Here is a 22,959-nt window from a genome sequence, read left to right as displayed (position 1 = left end):
CAGATTTAATCTATGATTTATCTTGGCAGTAGGGGAAAGCAAGCCTTTGATGCTTTGAGATTTAAATTATTTCCTTGGAGTCATCTAGGAGAGCTGTTTTACTGGAAGAAAAGTATACCAGAAAAACTGTTGATCTAGTCCAGCCTGTCAAGATCTCTGTAGCACTAATTACCTTTAGATATTAATAAAATTGTGTTTTATTTTGCTCCCAGTCCTCAGGCTTCAAGTGTGACTGCAGTGAGGAGCTCTGAAAGTTACTTTGCTCCATTCGTAACCAACTGTGTTGCCATTACAGATCACAGCAGTCATTTAAGAGCCATCAAGCAATTTTTTTATGTTGTCTTGCAGGTATCATATGTTTCCCATCTAACTGTACAAGATATTCTTTTCCAAGAAAAAAGACTTATATATAAGTTATAAAAGCACACAGGCAGGAAAGGGCTGGCTGGATTCATTTGCCCCTCCTGGCAGAATTACAAGGGAAAGGGATAATTGTGCAGAGAAACTACACAATTATTAGTCAGCACCATAGGGCTTTTCCACTGCTGGTCCTAGAAAGTCCTCTGATGTTGCCTTAGTACTTCACAAAACTGAGCCTCACTTCCAGTGAGTTTTGTCAGAATACAGTATGGGAGACTAGGAGAACAAATCATTTGCAAATGAAATTGAGTCAAGCTTTTATTATGAAACAATACCTGAAATATTCATCAGGCAGTAAGACATAGTGTTACATAAATGTTGTGTCTTCATGAAATATTGTTATTGAACCTAGAAAACTGTAATTAAGGATTCCTCCAAAGCCCAGAAAGCTGCCCTTCTCTTCATGTTGCTATTCTGCAATTTTCTATTGACCTCTCCCTCCAAGTTCCTTTTGTTTCAGACAGTCTAAACCTGTGCCCTTGGAAGGAGACTCTAGGACTAATAAGTTGCCCATACCTCAGAAACTGTGGAAACCCTCAATTCAGTTATTCAGGCATGCAGTCATTACTGGTAGAAAATACATGGTGGTCTAGAACTCATCAAGCCACTTAGAGCTGGAAGTTCTGCTGTACCATGAAGATTGCAGAGAGGTTCTGCTCTACAGTGAGCACGTAGCCAATGCAGGAATAATCTTGTTCTTCTTAACACAATCATGTATAAATCCATGTGGAGATCTGCAGAAAAAAGAACCCAGAATGTCAAAATCCATGCTGACATTGGCCATACTAATGACATCTTAAGGGCTTCAAATCATTTAAACACTTTTCTAGCATTAATTCTTCACAGTGGCCTGGGAGCAGCTGTTGGGAAGTAGCTAAGTGAGCCAGCTTTCAACTGTGTCTCAGCTGGAAGATTTTTTTGAAAATTGCCAACTTACCTCCTAAGGCTGAAGTTTGGGAATGTTTTTGTTTTTTAAATGAGTTTCAGATCTTTGTTTTACTGTGGATTAACAGAGCCCCACTGAAGTCTACCACAATGTACCAATTTTTAAAGGTATTCAGAGATGTACAAATAGATAAAAGAATGTTGAGCAGATGAAGTTTCTGTCTTTTGAAACAGATCAGCTGTGACAGATACTATCTCTGTATTCTGCTGCTTAAAACTTTTGAAGATATGAAGCTAAATCTGCAACTTTTATATTAAAAAGTTAACTGGGAGTGATATAGCTTCATTTTTATGGTTATTATTCAAACTTATCTCAGTTAACAAATTTCATGTCCATTTAAAAAACTTCCTTGCAGGTCAGACTGCATCCTGAATATCTCCAGGATGACAACTGACTTTAATCCTGCCCCAGTCCCACTGAGAGTTAAGTGAACAAGTACAAGACTTAAACAGAACAGTTGGAAAAAGAACAGGAGGGAAGCAGGAACAATCTGAAGCCACATTAATAAGAATGTTCTGCAGTCACCAGCTTACACCCACACAGCAGAGAAATGCATAACCAGAGTTTTATTAATGTGAACAGAGCAGAGTGACAGAGTTGATGCCTGGGACACTTCCGCTCCCTGCCCCTGCTCAGCTGCCCAACACCTTTCAGCACAAGGTGCTTCCCCCAGCCTTTGGTTATTCTCTTATTCCCTTCTCTCCCAGGCTCTGCCTTTCATTATGGAGACAGAAAGATGCCCTGTAGAAGATATATATACACACATATATATGTATATATACCAGTCGCAGGCTAGGCAAACCCATTAGATTGGATGCACCAGGTCCCTGTTGCAGTGTGGGAGGCAATGAGGATTCAGCCAATGTTCAAGGAATTGCTCTTCTGATCTCTGCTCCAAGCGCTGGAGGTGAAGCATATACTCCTATTTAAAGAAAAGCAAAAGTACTTTAATTGTGTAATCACTCAATACTAATGTCAGGCCAGGATAATTTCACAGTTGATGGAAGAGCCAGTAATTTATCCCTTAAAATAATCAAATATAGTGAAAGGGTGTTGCTGGCCAGCTTGCCCCAGCCTCGCAATATTTAGTGAATGACTTCATCTCCAGACCAGCAAAGGTGTCGAGCAAGAATTATACAACAATATTCATAAATTAGGAATTCTGTATACACATTTCTTATTTGCATATCAACACAGAAGTCTTTGTTGGGTCTGAGGGTACAAAGGATTCTCACAAACAGATTTGTTATAGCCCCTTTTGAAAACTGGTTCCTGCTGCTTAAAGAACATTAACCCTTTGCAGGATCATGTGGCAGGACTGAACGGTTCTAGTAGGTAACACTCACTACCTACACATTCCCCCAGCCACAAACTATTCTAGTGCTGCAGCCAGTTTATTTCCACTACTCTAAAAATTTATAAATCTAAAAATATTTGCAGCAATCAAATTTAAGCTCTTATCTATGCCAAATCTATATCTTATAAAATGACAATGGCTTTATCAAGCCCTATTTGTAATTCCTTCAACAAAATCATTCTGTTTTTATTTTAAGCATAGGTTATTCGAATTTTCAATACCTTTTGTGCTAATAATATCAAAATAAGTTACAACATTTATATTCATTTTATTTATCACTAATGCTGACTGGTGATAAAATAATGTGAATTTCCTACACCAATTTATAGAGAGAGGCTTTGGTCTCAGCAAAAAAATTATTTAAATAAAGCAGGCTATGTACCAAAAACTTGACCTCCATCAGGGATAAAATTTACTTTAAAAAAGTTCCAGTCCTAGTGGGTTCATAAGCTTTGTGAACATCAGATACATTCATTCAAAATAACCCCCCTTGCTTTGCAGAGTGGGCACTGCTGGAATGGAAGCTGTAGCCTAAACCCTTTGCACTGGCCAAGTATTCCAGCATCAGGATCATGCCTTTCACTGGGCTTCCTCTGCTCACAGCACCAGGAGACTTGGCTCAGATCCCTGGGGAGAGACTGCCTTAGGAACTGGCAGGAAACAGAACTGTGTGACTGAGAGGATGCCACATCATCAAAAGCAGGATCTCAGACAAATTAAGTTTAAAACATGCTGATAACATAAATTACATTTTTTTTTATAATCACATGGGGCTGGTCTTTCTGTCTGTAACTGAACAGGTTTCTAACTCAAGCAGCACTGTGGAAGTCAAAGAGTGTCACAAAGAATTGCAAATTACATTCCCCAGCTCAGCATGATCTGGCCCAGTAAAAACAGCTTTTGCTTAAAACAGATGAACAGAGGTGGGTTCATCCCAGCATTCATTTCATTCTGCTACAAAGCATCCATACAAAATCAGTTTTTCTCCTTGAGTCCATGTGCACAAGCTGTGCCCAGGGATGCAGCAGCCATGCACCTTCATTCACATGGAAAATCTCCAAGTTCCACAGGGCAATGAGGGTTGTTTCTTTTATCAGAAGATGTTTCCTTTTCTACTGAAAACCTTGACATTTAGAAAGCAAAACAAATACTCATGTTTGGATTTTCTTACAGAGGGTCAGCTTTGCTTTCTAGATAAAAAACAAAAGAAAATAAATCAAAGAAGGTTGGAATTTCTCAAAAAGTGGTAGGACAGAAAGTGTCAGGGATGGAAAAGCACTGTCAGAAATCCATTTCTTTAATGGTCATGAAAAACATTTCTTTAGCCCTGAACCCTCCTCTCCCCACACAGAGTCATAAAATTCATAAGGATCAACATGTCCAACTCCCTGCTCCTCACAGGACCAGCTAAAACTAAACCATAGATTAAATGGTGCATGCATGCATGTAGCTTCTTGCCATATAGGAATTAGCTCAATCCAACTGTTCTGCTGATTCATTTATTCTGTATTCAATATTTGTTATATTTACCAAATAACCTTAATCGTGGTTATCCAGCAGATGGAAGCTGTATTCCTGCTCATTTGCAAAAGCTACAAGGCTTATTTAACAACTTAGAAACCAACCCACTCCTGAGTTTTGTGGGCAGCAGTGCAGCCTTCTGGTTTTTGGCTGTGTTGTGCAATTTTCAGTGTACAAGGCTGTCAACAAGCATGGAGCAATATCTGGGACAGCTTTGGTTTGTTGTGTGTTTACCCAGTGTTGGGCAGGTGGATTCTTTTTGGCTGGTGTACATTACCCACTGGAAAGGGAAAACCAGAAGCTGTTTCTGCAGTCCTGCAAGGCACAGGGGGCTCTCCATGCCCTATGGAGTCCAGAAGTGTTCAGCACCTTGCTAAACTGAGCTCCTCATGTGAACAATCCCCTGTGTGCTCCTGGCTTCTGTGGCTTTGCCTCTTCAGAACCATGTGATTTTAGCTCAGTTTATTTACTTTGGAAAGAAATAGAAAGCAGTTTTAAAACACCTTAAGTACCCTTGATGAGTGCAGGATTTTGTGTTAGGTCTTGTCAAAGCAAGGAAAACAGAAGGCTCTTTAATTCTTTTACTTTTTCTTTTGTTGTAATAGGGTTTGGAAATAAATAAATAGATATTGCATGCAAACCCAAAACAGCTGCATTAAACCAGCAACTAAAAACTCTTACAATATCATAAAAAACCATCCTATCTGTAGCATCCATAAATAAGTCAATGAAAGAAAGTGATTTTTAATGCTGGTTTAGAACTACCTCAGCCTCCACACTGACCACTGACACCTCCATCTCATCTCTGCCTGCAGTGCAGAATGTACTGTAAGCAAAGACCTTTCCTGTTACTTAGTTTTTCAGGAACAGACTGATGAAATCCACATCTCTATAAATTAAAAGCCACTTTCTTCTCAATAATTTGTATTTTTGAACCATGATAAATAATCTTCTCATTCTGCAAGTGGACACTTCCTGAGCAATACTCAGCACTTAAAGAATGTTTTTAACTGTAATTGAAAGAATTTTAGGGGTTTTTTTAATATTTCATGGAACAATTCAGCTGCCTTAAATGGGGATGTTTCATAACATATTGCCTGGAAGCAACAGAAATTTAATACTAAGCACAAACGTTTTGGGGGATTTGGTGTTGTGTTTTTCAGTTAATGTAATTTAATAGTAAATGTCATAAATCACCCTCATTGGTTCATCAGGGAAACCAGCTTTTCTTGGTCTATCTTCACGACGAGTCCTCAGCATCTGTTTGGCATCTTTTTCAGACAAAATTGGTGAAGTGTCTAAAGACAGAACAGCAGAAATTAATTCTGAAATTATCAAAAAGTTAGTATTTTATCTATCAGTTGTGAAATGAAACATCTCCAAACCTGATTTTTTTTTCTAAAAACAAAGTGTTCTTTCATTACAGTCCCTTCCCAGGGGATATTGTATTCCAAGAGATAGGAGTGGAATTTTAAACCATTTTTATACTTGTGTTTTCTCTTGTCCTACTAGTATGAAGCAAAGGCCATATATTCATGGTACTATAAAATGAGCAAATACCACAGCACCATCAAACCACTGGCATTAGTTGCTCTTCCAACTCTTTGTTCTTTTCCGTGCTGCTTTATAGGATTCTTTTCAAAGTAATGAGTTAGATACATTGCAAAGAAGAGATTGCATTGAACATTCCACTTGCAGGACCTTGGTAAAATAGTATTAAAATAGTAAGCAAGTAAAACTAAAATGTTGGGGTTTACAACAAATTATTACAGTGTGGTAATGCAGAAAGTTAAATCAAATACAACATCATGATTGTTAAAAATCAAATCATGGAAAGCCTGCAATACAAAAATAGTTGAGTGTTAAAAATTAAATATATTAAAATATATGAAAAATTAACACTAAAATAAAAGGTTGACAAGCTAATACTACTTATATGCTTTGCAGCTGTACACATATTCAAGTTTGTTGATATAGACTCTTACCTGTAACAGTGGTCAGCAGGACCAAAAAGGAGACAAACACAAGAAACTTCTTCATTTTGATTCTGCTTTCTCTCAGGCTGTTCCAAAATGAGCAACCCTGACCGAGGCATTGGCCTATTTGAAGGAGCTACGTCAGTCCCAAATGTTTGTTTATGCTTTAATTTGGGTGATAGTATAATTCTGAAGACATCTGGTCTGAAGGTTTGAATTAGTCTATTATCTGCTCACACATTCTCTGCATAACTCTTTTCCTGAGGGAAAGAAAATAGAAGGTCTTTTTTTCCACCTCAGGCTTCAGAGCTACACTGGGCATTTTAAACTTGTGAAAATAAAGCCTATCCCCTTATATTTAGCATGGCAAGCAAAGGTTTTTGGTGCCCAAGGTAAACTATTGTTTTTTTAAAAGAAACAACTGCCCAGTACTGTTAATCTCAGAGGCAGCTGCAAAGGGGCCCCTTTTTCAAAAATTGTCTCTAACTTTGCTCCAGCAGAGAAGTACTTACTAATGGGGTTTAACTCTGGCAAAGCCAAATTATGACTGCTGAGAAACACAACAAATTCTATCACATTAATAGAACCAATAGAAATGAAAACCCACATAATTCTCCTCCTTCCAGGACTAGTTAGTAGAAAACCGGATTATAAAGCATATGAAGCATAGTGTTAAGTAAGGATGTAGGTTAGCAAATGACACTGCAAACAGGTAATTTTGAGAAATGTCTAGAGCTCTTCTGGGCAGTGCTATGCTGAACACATGATACCAGAATCACCAATTTGTAGGCATGAAATGCATCCCTTCAACTATAAGATATAAAATAGGTAGTTGGAGTTCATCACTGGCTTGTACATGAGGGAAGTGAGGAATTTCCTTGGAAATCTGAGTGTTGCCCAGCTGTGGAGTATGTGCATTTTTCAGTGTTTTTTAAAGATACCAAGACCCTAGAACCCAATCAATATTGTATGTGCTGTATGAATTTACATCACTGCTCACTATATTGTTTTGAAAGTGCAAAAACCTGTAGGTTCTAATGGCAGCCACTATTTCTAGAACTGCCCCAGGAGAACAATCGAAGATGTAATGACAGAAAGAAATTATGAGGGGAAAGCATTTATGGTTGGGCAATAAAGCACAACCATGGGGAGGACAAATACAGCACAAAGGCAGACTTTGGGGGACCTCACTGCTGAACCTGAAATGTTGTTCTGAGGTGGGGATCGGGCTTTTCTGCTGGCCCGACAGAGGGCCAGGGGAAATGGCCTCAGGCTGAAACGGGGGAGATTCAGATTGAAGATTATCATCGTTTGGTGTGGCCAGGCTTTGGGAAGCGCTGCCCAGGGAGGTGGTGGAGTCCCGATCGCTGGAGCTGCTCAAGAGGACCTCGCGTTGGTGCTGTGGTATAGTGTTAAAGAGACGGTGCCGGTCGGACCGAGTGATCGCACAGGCCTCTTCCAACTCTGATGACTCCATCATTCTAGGGCAGAACGAAATTATGGGGGAAAACATTTACGGTTGGGCAATAAAGGCACAAACAGGGCGTCACTCGGCCCCAAGCCAGCGCGGCCTTCGCCCCGGGTCTGGGCCCGGCGGAGCTGGAGCTGGAGCTGGAGCTGGAGCCGGAGCCGGAGCGGAGGCACTCCGCCAGGCACTGTCGCGGCCGCTGGCGATATCGCCGCTGTCGCGACAGACGGGGGGCGGGCGGCGCTCGTGTCCTGGCAACGGCCCCGGGCCGCTTCCGCTTCCGCCGCCTCGCGCATCCCGCGGCGCCGCTCCGAGCCCGCCGAGCGCCCGGGCCCCGGCTCCGCCGGCAGCTCCCGGGCGGGCCGAGGGCCGGAGCTCGCTGTCCGCTCCGCCCCGTGTGCCCCGCGGAGGGGCCCGGGGCAGCGGCGAGGGGCAGCCAGGGCCGTGCGGTCGGGGACAGCGGCAGCCTCCCGGCGCCGGGGACAGCGGCAGCAGGAGCCCGGGGACGGCCGGCGCTGCGCCAGGCCCGGGCGGGCGGCGGAGGAGCCCCGGCCGGAACCCTGCCTCGGCCCGATGCGGCGCAGGTCGGTGCTGAGCCCTGAGGAGGGATTAGAAGATGGTGCGTGAAGCTGCGCCTTGGCTCCCTGAGCGAAGGGGCCGTACCGGGACTCGGCCCGCCGCCTGCCCGAGAGGTGCGAGGGGTTAGGCCGGGGAGGCGCAGGGATGGGGGGCTCGGGCGATGCCTCCCGCGCCGGGGCCGACTGGCGCCTGGCCCTGTGGACCCTGTGCTCCGTGCTGCTGCCCGTGCTCATCACGGCGTGGTGCAGCTTCCAGCGGTCGCGGCGGCAGCTGCTGATCCGGGACATCTTCCGCAAGAGCAAACACGACTGGCACTACACGGACCTCTTCGGGTCGCCCTCGTACTGCTGCGTGTGCGCCCAGCACATCCTCCGCGGCGCCTTCTGCAGCTGCTGCGGGCTGCGCGTCTGCGAGGCCTGCCTGAAGAAGGCGGACCGGCGCTTCCTCTGCAAGGAGATCATGATGAGGGGCACCGCGGGAGCCCCTGGCTCCATGCCACACCACTGGATCAGGGGCAATGTCCCTCTCTGCAGCTGCTGCATGGTCTGCAAACAACAGTGCGGCACGCAGCCCAAGCTCTGCGACTACAGGTACTGCAAGGCTGTCTGACTGTGTAGGAGAACTACAGTGCCATGTCAGTGTTGTGTTTTCCACAGGGTTGTTAGACCACACCCCAAAAGAGATCCTGAAGTAGTCAGATAAGATACTGTTAAAAAAAACAGCTTCAAAGAACCTAAAATTAAAATGGATGCTTGTGAGTCATAGATTAAGAGTCTGGCATTGCATCTCATGTCCACTCATTCTCTTAATTGCATCACTCCAGCATGATGTGCAGCTGCTGTATAATCACATACTAGAGACTCTCAGTGTCCAAGGGAGTTTGTATTTTAGGGGATGATATTACGAAGTTTCTAATAAATTTTTTGGTTGTACAGTGGATAGCCTGAGCAGTTTGACTGGCACAGCTCACAGTTCAGAGAACCAAAGTGTGCATCCCAAAATTGGCATCTGTTCAGTGTAAATAGAGCAAACAATGTTCTGTAGAGGTTTCAGGTTCATTTTTAAGGATGCTCAAAAAAGCTAAAGAGAAGTATTATAACCTACTGCACTATATTGATAAAGATTATGTTAAGAGTGCTTTAAAAATATGATGAACCATTAAATGGACTTGCACTGTCATTAGTAAGGTTGCTTGCAAAGTTGTCAGTGCCAAAATGCAATGACAGGTGCCCCAGTGTGTTACTTCAGTCTACTCAGAGGATCTTTTCAGCCTAGATTCTGCCAGCTTCTGCTTTGATTCTGTGTGATACTGTCAAACTGCTTGGTACATAAGCAGAATTACAGAGAAAAAGAGCACATTATCAGAAACAAAACCTCAAGAGTGTGTGTAGGAGAGGGAAGGGAAGGAGTTTGGAGGCAAAGGGAAAGGAAGGAAGAAGAGGAAAAGAGAGTCAGAGTATAGGCCAAGTGTCATTGATACTCTAGTTGTGTGTGGGATCAGTCAGGAGGACTCCAAAAATAGCTTTCCCAGCTGCTTAAATCAAGGCTTTGGATGTACTAAATGAGGATTAGCATTCTGCAGAGGCTGGAGGTGGATATTGCAGTATTTTCTCTTGTTCTAGTCTTATTTTCCAGGACAGCTTTTAGAATAGGTCATAAAGCAAAGCAGTTTTGCATAACTAAATCCCATCAGCCTTGCACAGTTCTGTGTAACCTTTTAGGTTTCAGGCTTCAAGGGGTATTATCAGTCTTAGGGAATGCATTGATTCATTACTTGTCTCACTGTATTGAATTGAGCTCCAGTATTTTATCTGTGCTCTCTAAGGATGGACAGGGGTTCAGGTTCTTTTACAGGCTCTCAGTGTAACTGTTAATAGTGCAAATAGGAGCATATTTATAGCACCTATTTTTTTTAATTAGAAATAACTTAATTAATTTAAAACTGTTGGATTTTTTTCCCAGCAGAATTCAAATGCTTTCCTAGACCTGCAAGCACATGACCAATTTATGTCATTTTCTATAGCCAATACATAAGCTTCCAGGCAATGAAAATATTACTTATCATGGTGCATGTGAACATAAATATTTTGACAAAAGTCTAAAGTAAATGAGCAAAATTACCTTGCCTGTTTGAAGATTGTTTTCATGTGTTTTGGTCTTTTCTCAGGTGTGTGTGGTGTCAGTACACTGTGCATGATGAGTGCATGGTGGATTGTTTGAGGACTGAGGATTGTACATTTGGAGAATTCAAAGACTTAATTATTCCACCCTACTATTTGTCTGCAATCAACCAGATGCGTAAAGAGAAAAGAACCAACTATGAAAAGGTAATGGCCTGCTGCTTCTTGGGTTTAGAATATACCAGAAAAACAACCACATAAACCGACAGACAGACCTTGAAAGTTGAACTCAATGCATTGTGACGGTAGCAACTGTCAGGTAAATGTTTCAGGATCTATTAAGTACTTACTGCTGTGTTAATTCAGAGGTGTTTGTCATTTTACTAACATGGCTGTTAAAATATAAGCAGATGTAGATTTTTTTTTTATTCCAAAATACTGAGATTTGTCTACCTTACTTCCTTGAATTTTTGTGAGTTTTTTACTGCTTTGTTTATAGCTTTATAGTATTGATTGTCCTGAGCACTGCAGAATCTTCAGCCTTGATATGTCAGAGGTATTTGTGTTTTGTCTACTTCAGACTAACTGGTGACTTGCTCATTTCAGCCCTTGCTGGGGATGGGGCTTGGAGCAGGGCTGTAAGCATTCTCAAACATGCAGTATTTGTGTGACTGACTGGTTTTTACCTTTTGTAGGTGGTCCCTTACTGCAGGAAACACTGGATGCCAGTAATGGTGCTGGCCAATACTCGCAGTGGAAACAACATGGGGGAAATTTTTCTAGGAGAATTTAAAATGCTGCTGAACCCTGTTCAGGTATTTGCAGTGCAAGGCCACCATAATAAAACCAAGGTTTAGACCAGAATAGATATCATCTTGCTTACACAATGGCAATAGGGTCTTGTGGAAGATCAGTAAAGGAAACAAATTCTTGCAGTTTGTTCTTTTAGCAAGGAACAGCTTCACAGAGAGCAACAAAATGTGCAGAGACTTTTCCCAGCCCTAAGTTTGTTAGGATTCTAATCCCAGTCCATTTTTTTTTTACTTATGGTAATACATGAAGTAATTCAGTCAGAAGTATCTGACTTTTGAAACAGAGTACACTTTTTAGAAAATGAACCATTTTATTTGAATCCTCACTTTATTTGTGGAAATGTCAGCCTTGACAGTTTTGCTTTGTGTAGTTGCTTTCCCTTTAAAATCCACTGGGATGGCTCAGGATGTTACGTAAGGCAGGCAGTTGTTCTTGGATTTCCTGGCTGCACCTTAATACTCTTCCTTTGAAGTTCAAAACCCAGCTGTAAAATACAGCCCAAGAGAAATCACTGTGGTTTTGTTTCAAATGCATCCCAATAAGGCTTTAAAGAATAAACCTCTTTGTGTGCTGAGTATTTTAAAATTACTTTTATCTGAAGTCTTTCATCTTTACAGAATTCATCATCATGCTTCTAGATACAGACTTTTCCAAGGGTTCTGTCAGCTCAGTTTATCAATGCCATTTAATCCTAGGGAGGCAGCTGGCGCTCTGTTGTGAATTTGGGAAACAAATCCTGCTCATGATAGTCAAGACAACTCATTTGCTAATGTGATATTGCAAATGGAGAATCTCTGTTTTGCATTAGAGTTAACTTCTTGAAGTTGTTTATCTGTGAGCCAAATCCTGAGTCCTGTTCTGTGAACTTACAGAATTCCTTATTTTCCTTTTTTCTAGGTTTTTGATCTCAGCAAAATTGCACCTGCTAAAGCTCTCCAGCTCTGCACTTGGCTGCCTTGCAATGCTGTCAGGGTTCTGGTCTGTGGTGGAGATGGCACAGTTGGCTGGGTCCTGGATGCAATTGATGAAATGAAGATCAAGGTATTGTGTTTTAAATTAAAAGGTGAAATGAGTTTTGATGTTGCCAAAGTTCCGCCTCTCATCTCTTACCTGCATTTATTGGCTTCATCATCCTAAATAGGCTTACAGAGGAATATTTCCATAATTGTTTATTCATATTGGGAAAGGATATGGGAAAATGCATCTTATTATTCCTTGTAGTTCAGGGAAAATATGAACACTTCCGATTTTAAATTATATTGATAGTAGTTCTTTTCTGCAAAACAAGGAGAGAACAAGCTGCTGGATATTTTCTGCATTGTTATTTCCACTTTGTCTGAACAGATTTATATTGTCATAAATGGTATTGCTGATATTGGCTGGTGTGCTCTGACTGCTCCCTTCTCCCAGCACACTCAATCTTTTATAATAACCTCATAATTTTGCCTGCTGTTCTGGTTATGTTGCCAGTGCATGAATGAGTGCAGTCATTTCCTCCTGCTCCTGTCATATGTTCTGAAGAGTCTGTCTGTCTACAGCCTTGCCTATTAGCTGCAAGCAGAGGAGAAAAAAACAAACTGTTTACTGTGAATTTGAAATGGAAGATACTCTCGTTTATGGGATGCTCCTAAGAACTCCTGAGAAAATTAAGAATGGAAAATAATTTTAATAAGCTTTAGTGCTTTACCTAATAAACTTTTCCTCTAGTGCTGAAAGAAAAAAGTTTTTATATCAAAGTTTTTTACTGCAGCTTTCTTGTTAGTACATAAAATGTTGTAGCTGAAGGCCACTGTTACAACTTCATGCATAGTCCAGCAACCTTTTTGAGAATTATTGTGTGCTGATAAAGTAGAAATAAAGTAACTATTAAGGTTAATGAATATGAGTATATGGTTGTTGAATATGAGTATATGGTTGTGTGGTCCTGGGCACTTGATATATTGTCCCTCATTGCTGATATAGTTGATGAAATCTGGGTTTTTCTTTGTCCTGTTCAAATCGAGTAATTGCTATAAGGTAAACTGTAGAGATTTATCAGCAAAACCCTTTTCTTATCAGTAGTAGGTTATTTGCTCCCTTCATTTATCTTGACTCTCAAATACAGGTTGATACCTGGCTGATAACCTTTCAGGATAAAACAGTAACCAAAGTGCCAGTTTGCCACAAGTGCTTTTCTCAGCTGAATTGCAAAGACCATAGTACAGCTGAAATAATTGCTCACCCTTCTGTAGTCAGGAGAGCCAAGCCCTTTGCTAAGATGGCTGTTCTGAACAGCTCCTGTCACTGTGCTCTGCAGAGCTGATCTACACCTGCTCCATCTGTGGATGACAGTCTGAAACTGAGACACTGACTTTGCTCCTTGAGTGTCTGTGTTTCTCTGTGTGGTTGAACATCCGTACTCTGTGCATCTGTTGTTTAGACCTAACCTCACTCAGTCTTCTAGGAGCATTTTGGTGTCTTGGTGCAGTTCACAGCCACGTGTTAACATCTCTCGGTGTTCATGTCACTTCCCAGATCCAAAGCATCATTCCTGGAAAGGAATACTCTGCTCAGTATTCATAATGTGTTGTTCCCATATTGTGTTTGTATTCTCTTTCCTTCTCACAATGGTTCAATTTCCTTCCTTTACCTTATGTCAGGGTAAGTAGCTCAATGTGCCACCTGCTCTGCCAGCCCCAGAGCTCTGCTCTGTGTTACAGGCTGCTGGGAAGGTGAATTGATCTAATCTGAGCATTGGGGATGGAAGGGAGACAATGAGTGCTGAAGCAGGAGCTAATATGCAGTGGTTTTGTGTCCTAGGGGCAAGAACGATATATTCCACAAGTTGCAATTTTACCTCTGGGAACAGGGAATGACCTGTCTAATACTCTGGGCTGGGGTGCAGGTTATGCTGGAGAAGTCCCTGTAGAGCAGATCTTACGAAATGTCATGGAGGCAGATGGAATCAAACTAGACAGGTAAGGAACAGTGAAAAGATAAAATGTACAGAACCAAACACTGCTGTAGCTCATTGCAGCAGTTTCTTTACATAAACACAAGTCTTGCCAGAAGGAACTGCAACCTAACTGAGGTCTGAATTAATCTTTTAGTTGTTCTACAGGGCTTAACTCTTTCATAATTTAACTAAATTTGAGTATTTTGCCTTAATCCCAGCATAGATAAGAGATTCCTAACTACAGCTTTGATACTGAGGATTGTCTGTCTCAAGTCTAAGTACCAACTGTTGTTTTTCAGATGGAAGGTTCAAGTAACAAACAAAGGATACTACAACTTAAGGAAACCAAAGGTATTGTTTGCAAGTATAATATGAATTCTATGGAATACCTGTATGTTTGTCATTTTTTTCTTATTTTGTTTTTTGTTGTTATCAACTTCCCATTAAACACTCTGAATTTTAAACAATAATCATGATTTTTAATAAGGCATAATTGGAAGTTCTGTCTTGCAGGTATTCACAATGAACAACTACTTCTCTGTAGGACCTGATGCTCTTATGGCTTTGAATTTCCATGCCCATCGTGAGAAAACTCCCTCTCTGTTTTCCAGCAGAATCATCAATAAGGTGTGTTTGCTAAAGGGACATTTCCTTCTTGGAGTTACTGATTTGACTTCAGGCTATTTTTAGGTTCACATTTCTTTACCACTACTTCCTTCTTGGCATTTTAAGAGTTTGAATTAACTTTACCCATGGAATCCCCTTCCCTAAGAAAAACATGTTGGCAAGCCCACTCATGAATGTTCTGCCTTGCCTCTGCTTGCTTACAAAATTTGCTCAGTTTTTGCTCAGAATTTCTCATTTGCTTTGAAACTTCGTGAGTTAAGTGCTTATTTCCTTTTCAAGTGGACATCTGGTTTCTTATGCAAGTTGTAGCTCATCTGATAAGGAAGGTTTAGTTCAAGGATGTGCAAATATATTATGTGTATGTTTTAGATAAGGTTTGCACAGCCATAACTATACATAAATATTTCAAATAGTATCCCTATGTATTATCTTTTTCTAACAATATTTTCTTTTCTCCCTGTTTTGTTTGGGGTTTTTTTCTGTGTGTGGTTTTTTTTTTTTCTTTTTGTAGGCTGTTTATTTTTTTTATGGAACCAAAGACTGCTTAGTACAAGAATGTAAAGATCTTAACAAAAAGGTTGAGGTAAGTTTTTTACCTTGCTTATTCTCTGGACAGTCAGTGAAGTGTAAAAACTTATCTTGTGAAAGAAAAGGAGCTTTGCTCTTTACCATATTTGCACTTAATGATAATTCTGTGAGGATGGCTATGGCCTTGGAGTATTTTTGTGTTCCTTTTGCTGTCTGCAGCTTACTTCATGGAATTCATGTCTTTGGGCTCACTGCAAATTCCTGATTTTTTTTCTGGCCTTGACTCAGTTCTATGAGTGAGAGCACTGATATTCAGCTGTAATTTGCCATAGCACTAGAGGCTTACATAAGTGAGAGTTCCTATTTTCTTTTCTCTACTAAAAGAAATTTACTAACTGCTTTCTTGTGAAATCAGAAGGATTTTTTTTAAACATGGAAAAAAACCACATTTTCTTGGTGCAGGGCCAAATTTTTCTTTAAGTGGAAGCCTATTGAATGCATAAGGTGAATAAGTTCTATTGAAGTACTGAATTTGATCCACAGTAATTAACTTCTGCTTGTCTTTTAAAGCTAGAGTTGGATGGTGAGAGGATTGAGTTGCCCAATTTGGAAGGCATCATTGTGCTGAATATTGGATACTGGGGAGGTGGCTGCAGGCTCTGGGAAGGAATGGGGGATGAGCCTTATCCTTTGGCAAGGTACAGAGGGCATTTTTTGCTTTGTTTTTGTCTTTAACAGTTCTTGCAGTGTAAAGAATTCCCTCAGCAGACTGTGTGTATGTAGCCAGGCTTGTCTGCAGGCTGGAAGGGTTCTTGGGATTGGCTATCTCACATTTTATTTTCCTTGAACTGGAAACTTGGAATAAAGGCATCCTATACATCAAAGGGGTTTTAAGACTATCTCAAAATGTCTGGCATGACAGAGAGCAGAAGCATTGGAGAGGCTATTAACAATAAAGTGAGCCTTCAAAAAGTAGAAGATAGAGCCATTTCAGAATCTAAAATACCACATCTCATTAGAAGTTAAAATGGAAAGTAAAAACAAAACATGTCCAAAATTTTGACTCCCATGTTGGGAGCAATACCAAAGAAAAAAAGAATTTCAAACATTAATTATTCCCTGTTGTGACTTCCTTCTTCAGATGGCATCTATATAAATATACCCATTGTTTTGTTACAAGGCTTACAATCCTGAATTTCTAAAAAATCCTTGGGCAAGGTTCTTTACCCAGTTCTAAAAAATTAAGCCATTAAAAGATTTTCCTTTTAATGAATATCTGAGTAAAAAGACAGAAAATTGTACAAGTTTATGGAAGAGAAATCCACTGTGAGCCTTAAATGTGCACACTGAGCCTTGGAAAGTCATACATCCATGATTTCCAGAGGCCAGCTCGGGTGTACTCACTGGTGAATTGCTCCATAGCTGTTTGATGGCTTTCTTTGCTGCTAGTGGGATTTGTTCTCCAGCACAAAACCAAAAATGTATTGGTAGCACAGCATTTGTCTTCTCTCTGGAAATAGCAGTAAGAGGGCTGGGCAGTAATATTTGGGCATATGTGCTGGAGCTCATCAGCTCACTGAAAGAAGTGTCATTTTTTTGTTTCATAGACATGATGATGGACTTCTGGAAGTTGTTGGTGTTCATGGTTCTTTCCACTGTGCCCAGATCCAGGTGAAACTGGCAAATCCTGTTCGCCTGGGGCAGGCACACACAGTGAGGGTAAGTGCTGCTTAGGCACCTGTTCTCCTAAATCTTTTTTAATACATAATACAGAATCTCAAGCACTCAACTGCTTGAATCAGATCTAAAGTTGCAGTTTGCAGTTGAGATGGGTATTTCTCTTGCTTAGTAAAAATTTATTATGTCATAATGCACAGACCTGTGTTGCTGTGGTTGGTGGCCTGTGAGTGCCACTCACAGTTTCTCCCTGGCCAGGCTGTGAATGTGAATGTGTATTGCAGTTGTGAAAGGTTATTTCAGCCCCTTTGAACTGCTGTGGTTGTGTTGCTGTGTTTGGGAGCAGCTGTTTTGATTGCTGTGCTTGTGTTGTTGTGTTTGGTACCAGCTGATCCTGAAGAGCTCCAAGATGCCAATGCAGGTGGATGGGGAGCCCTGGGCACAGGGGCCCTGCACTGTCACCATCACTCACAAGACCCACGCTCTGATGTTGTACCACTCTGGGGAGCAGACAGATGATGATGATGCCTCCAGCCTGTCAGAGTGACACCAGGGCAGGGAGCAGGTGGATCAAGACCTGGAGATTTTGTGGAATTGGAATTGCATGTGCAGCAGTGAGGAACTTCAGCTCGTTAAAACACCAATGTCTGATCTGGACTGAGGTTTATGAACTAAGGTTCATACTTGAGAGTGAACTAGAGCTGAGGAAAAAGCCATGCTTCTGCACTCATGGAAACTTTCACAGCTGAATTACCACAACTGGTTTGCTTTTAGGTTGGTGGGGATGCCCTCCAGCCTTTCCAGCTGGAGTGTGTTCCTCTCGTGGCTGAAAAGGGATGGATGCTGCAACCCTTCCTTGCTGTGCAATGCACAGTGTTTCAGAGAGATGTTTCATACCCTTGGAAAGGGGAACAGCTGAGGGTTTGACTGCTTTCACCTGCCCCAGAGCAGTTCCTGAGCAGAAAACCAGACCAAGCAGAATATGGGTTGATGTTCTGACAGCAGCCTGCTCCGGGCTGCCATCTCTGCTTGGGAGCAGGAGCAGTAACTCTGTGCACCTGCTCATGCAGTGCATTTCTAGTAAGCTTCACTGGGAGAGTAGAGGGTCTGGGAGCTCTGGGGAAGGTACTCGGCAAGAAAATTGCTTTTGGACCAAAGGTTTCTGGAAATGTTATTTAGAAAATTATCTTTTTCAGTGGCTTTGTAAGCCAAAGAGTACCCTGAGGTCTTGAGTCTCCAACATACAATTCAAAATACTTGTACCATGACTTGCACTGAATGATCCTGTGACTTGACTTTGCTTCAGTTCAGTGAGAGACTAATTTTAGTTTTTGTAAATAGCAACATCATAGTTTTTGGGCAGGCTTTTTGGAGGAAAACTTGGACAAAGGAGGATCTTTTTAGCTGTTTAGAGAGAAGGGTTTTAAAGAAATTATGATGATTGGCAAATGTAGAGTATTTTTTAAAAACTTGTTGAAGAACGTGGCTCATAATTACCTGAGAATGATCAGTAGTAAGTCAGTCTGTCAACTTTCAGTTGTAAGTGTGGAGGTTGAGAGCTGAGTTTGCAGAGGTGGCATTCATGTGTATGATTTGATTGTGGAAAAAAAGCATGGAAGCATTTGTTTTCTGACTGGCTCTTAGGTGGTAAGAGGTACCTTGTTAGTTACCCTCATTTCCCTTATGGATACATAGTGGGGAAAAAGGTGAGTGGTTGATCCTGGTAGTGGAGGTTCAGAACACCTGCAACAGTACCCAGGGACTGTCAGCTTGGCATGTCTGAAGCTTCTCAGGTTAAAACCTTCTCAGGTGAAAACATCTTCATGGTTAACAAAAGTAGAAGATCTTATTTCTGTTCTTTTTGTTGTAAGAATTTTAAGCCTGCAGCAGGTGAGAACTGAGTTGAGGTTTAAAGTATCTCACTGAGTAAATTCAGTTTAGTTACTGAAGTTGCTGTTCCAAGTAGGAAGAGAATTTATCCTGTGTAAGCCAAGATTATAAGAAGGTGAGAGCTTTGGTCTGAACTTTGAATGTTGCTGCTTTTGTCATGATCCCCCAGTTTTTAATTTTTTTTTCTTTACACTGACTGAAAATGAGACCATTGGGTAAAGTAGGCTGTGTTTCTAGGATTTTTAAAATGAAACCATTTTTCAAAAACTTGTAAAATTATGTTTGCATTAACAGTGAGCGATCTATTTATATTTTAAAATTATTTATTGAAACTTGGCAAAGTCAGTATTTTTGAAACCTTCAACTGTAATCCTCTTTGGAAAGCATTTTTAACTTGATGGTATTCCTTGTAGAAAGTGTATGTACTAGAATTTCAATACTACTGATTCTCAGTGAATTTATAGCAGTCTGAAAATGTGATTAGAGTGTAATGAACTGTAAAGCAGAAGCCATTTGTAAATTCCATATTCATTAGCCTTATATGCATAACTTAATTGTATGTAAATATAGATGAAAAATAAGAGTAAAATATATGTAAAAAGTGTTTAAAATACCCTAAGTATGCTATGCTAGATGAATTCACTATCTTTTTTTTTTTTTAGTTATGAGCTTCAATTTGTATTAGCTTCAAAAATCTTACCAGTTAAGTTATTATTTTTTTAATGACTTGTAACCATCAGCACTCTAAAAGTATTTAAGTTCTATGCTGTAGTTCTTATGTAACTGTTGTTTACAATCAAATGAGGAATCTCTGAAAAAGCAGGGTATGTGCTCTGAAAAGCAGTATTTGAAATGACACCACTGGCTACTTTAAACTATTCAAAATGCAGTTTAGACTTCCTTAAAGTTGATCAGATGGTTATTCAAATTGGTTTATAGCCCAAGAACCTTTAACTCTTGAAAAACTTCACTCTTTTGACTCCTGACATTTAGAAAAGAAATAATTGCTGCCAAGGTTGGAAGTCTCCCTGTGTTCCCACAGGTGAATGGGCTTCTCCACCTGTGCCCCAGTGGGGGCTGTTTGTGCTCCCTCCCAGTGCAGCTTGCCATGAGTCCTGTCCAACATGTGTGAAATCCTCTGGGAAAGGTAAATCCATCATTCCTGCTGGAGAAGCAGGGTGAAAGTAGCATCTAACTGGGTGTTTGTTTGGGAAAAACCCTGCTAAATGGTCTTGGTTTTGGAGGAGAAGTTTGTGTGTCACCAATGGACTGTAAGGGATGGCAGCAAATGTGGCTGTGGGGAAGCCTCTTGTGAAATTGTACTTACGGTTTAGAGAACATTCTGTAAGGCTCAAGTGTCCATTGTGACTCTGTAGCTGTCAAATATTTGTGTGGCAAAAAAAAGGTTTTGTAAAACATAGTAAGCCCTGGAGTCTGTGGGAAGCCTTGCTGTTTCCAGCTGTTCTTTGGTTTCAATGTTTCCTCCTTTCTGGTGTGCTGCAAATTGGGTTAAAGCCTGTTTGGAATGACTTTGATAGAGCTGTTTCCAGTTTTAGCCCCAGTTTGGCCTCAGCCATGGGCTCCCAGATTGTCTGGCAGCAGAAATGGACTTGGCTGATTTGTAGCAGAGCTGGAGCTGCCCAGTGCTGTGGTGTGCATTGGGAATGGAAACTGCTCCGTGCTTTCAAATGTTGTAGGTGCATAGAGCATCATTTCAAACTGCTTCTCCATCCAAGGAGTTACTCCTTGTAGCTTGGAACCCTGGAAATCCCCACATTCTCTGTCTGGGAGAGGGGACTCTGCAGCTGGAGCTCCTGTCCTGCACTGAAGAGTTTTCCTTTATCCTGTTAATCATCAACATCGGGAAAATGGAGAAAACAGTATTTCAAAAAGCCAAATAGCAAACTGTTTCCTCTGCCAGTCTTTATATTATAGCTTTGTGTGAAATGTACAGGCTAAACAATAACACTGATTGTCAAGCACTTCAAAGTGCGTTCATGAAGTTTATTTTTAAGTTGTATTGCTGCATCCAGTAGCAAGTTTGGTCAGTTTCTGATAACTTTCTTTAATGTAGGTTCTCAGTCTTGTGACAGGCAATACAAAAAGCATAAATCTGCATGGAGAGCCTGGCTGTGGGTCAGCTCTTTGCCTGGCTCACATTGCACTTGTTCACTCACGTTGAGAGGATGTGCTGGGTATTTTTATATGCACAGAACCTCCTGTCAAAGGCTTTGTCAGACAAGAAAATTGGTATGGCTTCACACAGCTGACCTTGGCCTAGTGACCCACCTGGTTGGCTTTTGATGTCACCATCACCACCAGCCCTCCAAAGGTTCCCCAATACTCCTGGCCAGTATTGAAAGTACAATCTCTGTTCTCATTGCTGCTGGGGAGGAACATCCCATTTCTCCACAGGTTCTGAGAACTGATCCTTGAAGGGTTTGGTTGCAGCCTGGCCAATTCCTTTTGGTTCTGTGCTACATTGCACTGAAGCTTTTACAGTTTGTGCTACTGTATCTCACTGGTTAAATAAAAAGCTCTGCACCTTTAAGTGATCAGCACAATGGCATCAGTGTTAGAGTAGTTACTGGTTTTTACTTGGCAACAAATGCTTGTGGTAGAGCAGCACTGTAACCCAGTTAGTCTCTGGGGAAGAGCAGGACACTTAAAAATCTGCATGTGTTCTAACTACTGACTACTAGCAGTTTTATTCCTTTTGGAAAATGAAAAAATTAAGTCTTCAGTTGGAATTAAATTAGACTGTCTTCAAAAATACTAGGATGTAACTGATTCTTTTAAATGTCAACCACTTAATTAAAAATGCTGGTTTCTTCTGAGAAATGAGAGGTGCTTCTTGAACACAGGGTGAAGTAGCAGAGACCACTTCTTCCTGTAGTAATTAAGTAAATTGAGAGAATTTACACATTCTTTATTTCAGCAGTGTTGAGGGCACAGTTGTAAAGCACGACATGATCACAATTTTATCACTAAGAGTGCTGAATACCCAATTCAGGCTTTGGGCATCTCAGGGAGATACTTCAAGCTGGAACAAAGCCACATGCCTTGACTAAACCTGGCTGTGTTGTGCAGACTGACCTTAGCTGAGGAACTGGCCCTTAACTGTTCAAAAGTATGAATGTGCTCAAAATTGTACTTTTTAATGCTGCCCTGTGTCCTGTGCTGTGTCCCCCTACTGCTGTATATAATCAATTATTTGCATTGCTTAATTTGCAACTTGTTTGTAGATTTCAGCATAAAAATAGCTTTCTTTTTAAGATTATGTAGGCACTTACATTGTATGTGAGTTTATTGCATTCTGTACCTTCAAGGTTTACATCCCTCAAAAGCCATTTTGTCTGCTACAAACTGCTGTAATCTTTTGAATACCTCCAGCCATCTTCTCTTTCTAGGATTTTTGTAGTTAAACAGAATGGATTTTTATTTTTGTAGCTTGTAACTTCAGTATGTATAGTAGTTGTTTGGTAAGTAGTAATCAGAATACTGTAAAATGTTGCTTTTAAAAGCTGTAACTTTTAGTTAGTAATTACTACTTAAAAGAAAATGTCAGCATGTTAACAGTTTAAAAAATATATATTCTTTAGCTTCACAGGCTGTGATGCTGCCATGTGGGATTTATATTGAATGTGTTTGTCTATATGTTCTAAAGTGGCACTAAACAAGGAAAAATGAGCCTCAAGTGCAAGAAATAGCTCAAAAATAGAATTTATAACATTTTAGGCAGTTTTCAATTGAGAAAGGTAACATTTGGGATTCAGTATTTTTTTATTTCCCACAGAGCAGTAAGGAGTGATCAGTGGACTCTTGGCACATCAGTTGTTTCCTTATGGTGTAGTTTGAGATCTGTATTTAGTGCCCAAACGTGAGCAGACACTGTCTGCACCATTCCTGCCCCTCAGAGAGCAAAACCCCAGAGCAACCCCACAGGTCACAGCTGTACAGTATGTGAGTTCTTACTTGCCATGAAAAAAACACTTAGCATGATCTTGGACTTCCAGAATAAATGTTTAAATCAAAATCTGCAAATTTTTCCTTGCCATCAAGCCATGTTTTCAAACCTCAGACTGGTTTTCCTCTGGTTTTG

The 22,959-nt window shown here is 40.9% G+C and overlaps 2 protein-coding genes across 3 annotated transcripts; one reads left to right on the top strand and one right to left on the bottom strand.

Annotated features, from left to right (window-relative positions):
• Positions 1 to 717: 717 nt before the first annotated feature.
• Positions 718 to 6,438, bottom strand: C18H17orf67 (chromosome 18 C17orf67 homolog). The gene is made up of 4 exons (XM_009094368.4): positions 6,230 to 6,438; positions 5,442 to 5,542; positions 2,149 to 2,288; positions 718 to 1,154 (listed from the first exon to the last, which is right to left on the bottom strand). The coding sequence occupies exons 1-3, from the start codon at positions 6,282 to 6,284 to the stop codon at positions 2,172 to 2,174; spliced, it is 273 nt and encodes a 90-aa protein (XP_009092616.1). The 5' UTR covers positions 6,285 to 6,438; the 3' UTR covers positions 718 to 1,154; positions 2,149 to 2,171.
• A 1,801-nt stretch (positions 6,439 to 8,239) lies between these two features.
• DGKE (diacylglycerol kinase epsilon) lies at positions 8,240 to 22,464 on the top strand. Of its 2 annotated transcripts, XM_050981526.1 has the most exons (12): positions 8,240 to 8,380; positions 8,516 to 8,857; positions 10,435 to 10,594; positions 11,083 to 11,202; positions 12,098 to 12,241; positions 14,000 to 14,157; positions 14,435 to 14,486; positions 14,649 to 14,762; positions 15,274 to 15,345; positions 15,861 to 15,988; positions 16,898 to 17,009; positions 17,356 to 22,464. In XM_050981526.1, exons 2-12 carry the CDS (start codon positions 8,727 to 8,729, stop codon positions 17,512 to 17,514), a joined length of 1,350 nt encoding a protein of 449 aa, XP_050837483.1. In that variant the 5' UTR covers positions 8,240 to 8,380; positions 8,516 to 8,726; the 3' UTR covers positions 17,515 to 22,464. The 2 variants fall into 2 exon arrangements, with proteins under 2 accessions (XP_050837483.1, XP_009092615.1); XM_009094367.4 differs by having other exon boundaries at positions 8,269 to 8,857.
• The last annotated feature ends 495 nt before the right edge of the window (positions 22,465 to 22,959 follow it).

Source organism: Serinus canaria, chromosome 18, assembly GCF_022539315.1.
Source record: "Serinus canaria isolate serCan28SL12 chromosome 18, serCan2020, whole genome shotgun sequence".
Taxonomy (NCBI): Eukaryota; Metazoa; Chordata; class Aves; order Passeriformes; family Fringillidae; genus Serinus; species Serinus canaria.
This window is presented reverse-complemented; position numbering and strand designations above follow the sequence as displayed.

What these genes read in the sequence shown, in the direction of transcription:
- DGKE (XM_009094367.4), top strand. Translation starts at nt 8,412, where the DNA reads ATGGGGGGCTCGGGCGATGCCTCCCGCGCCGGGGCCGACTGGCGCCTG. An exon ending in TGCTGCTGAACCCTGTTCAG is followed by an intron (nt 11,203 to 12,097) that starts GTATTTGCAGTG and finishes CCTTTTTTCTAG; the next exon opens with GTTTTTGATCTCAGCAAAAT. An exon ending in TTGATGAAATGAAGATCAAG is followed by an intron (nt 12,242 to 13,999) that starts GTATTGTGTTTT and finishes TTTGTGTCCTAG; the next exon opens with GGGCAAGAACGATATATTCC.
- C18H17orf67 (XM_009094368.4), bottom strand. Translation starts at nt 6,284, where the DNA reads ATGAAGAAGTTTCTTGTGTTTGTCTCCTTTTTGGTCCTGCTGACCACT. An exon ending in CCTGCTGACCACTGTTACAG is followed by an intron (nt 5,543 to 6,229) that starts GTAAGAGTCTAT and finishes TTCTGTCTTTAG; the next exon opens with ACACTTCACCAATTTTGTCT. An exon ending in TCCCTGATGAACCAATGAGG is followed by an intron (nt 2,289 to 5,441) that starts GTGATTTATGAC and finishes TTCTTTAAATAG; the next exon opens with GAGTATATGCTTCACCTCCA.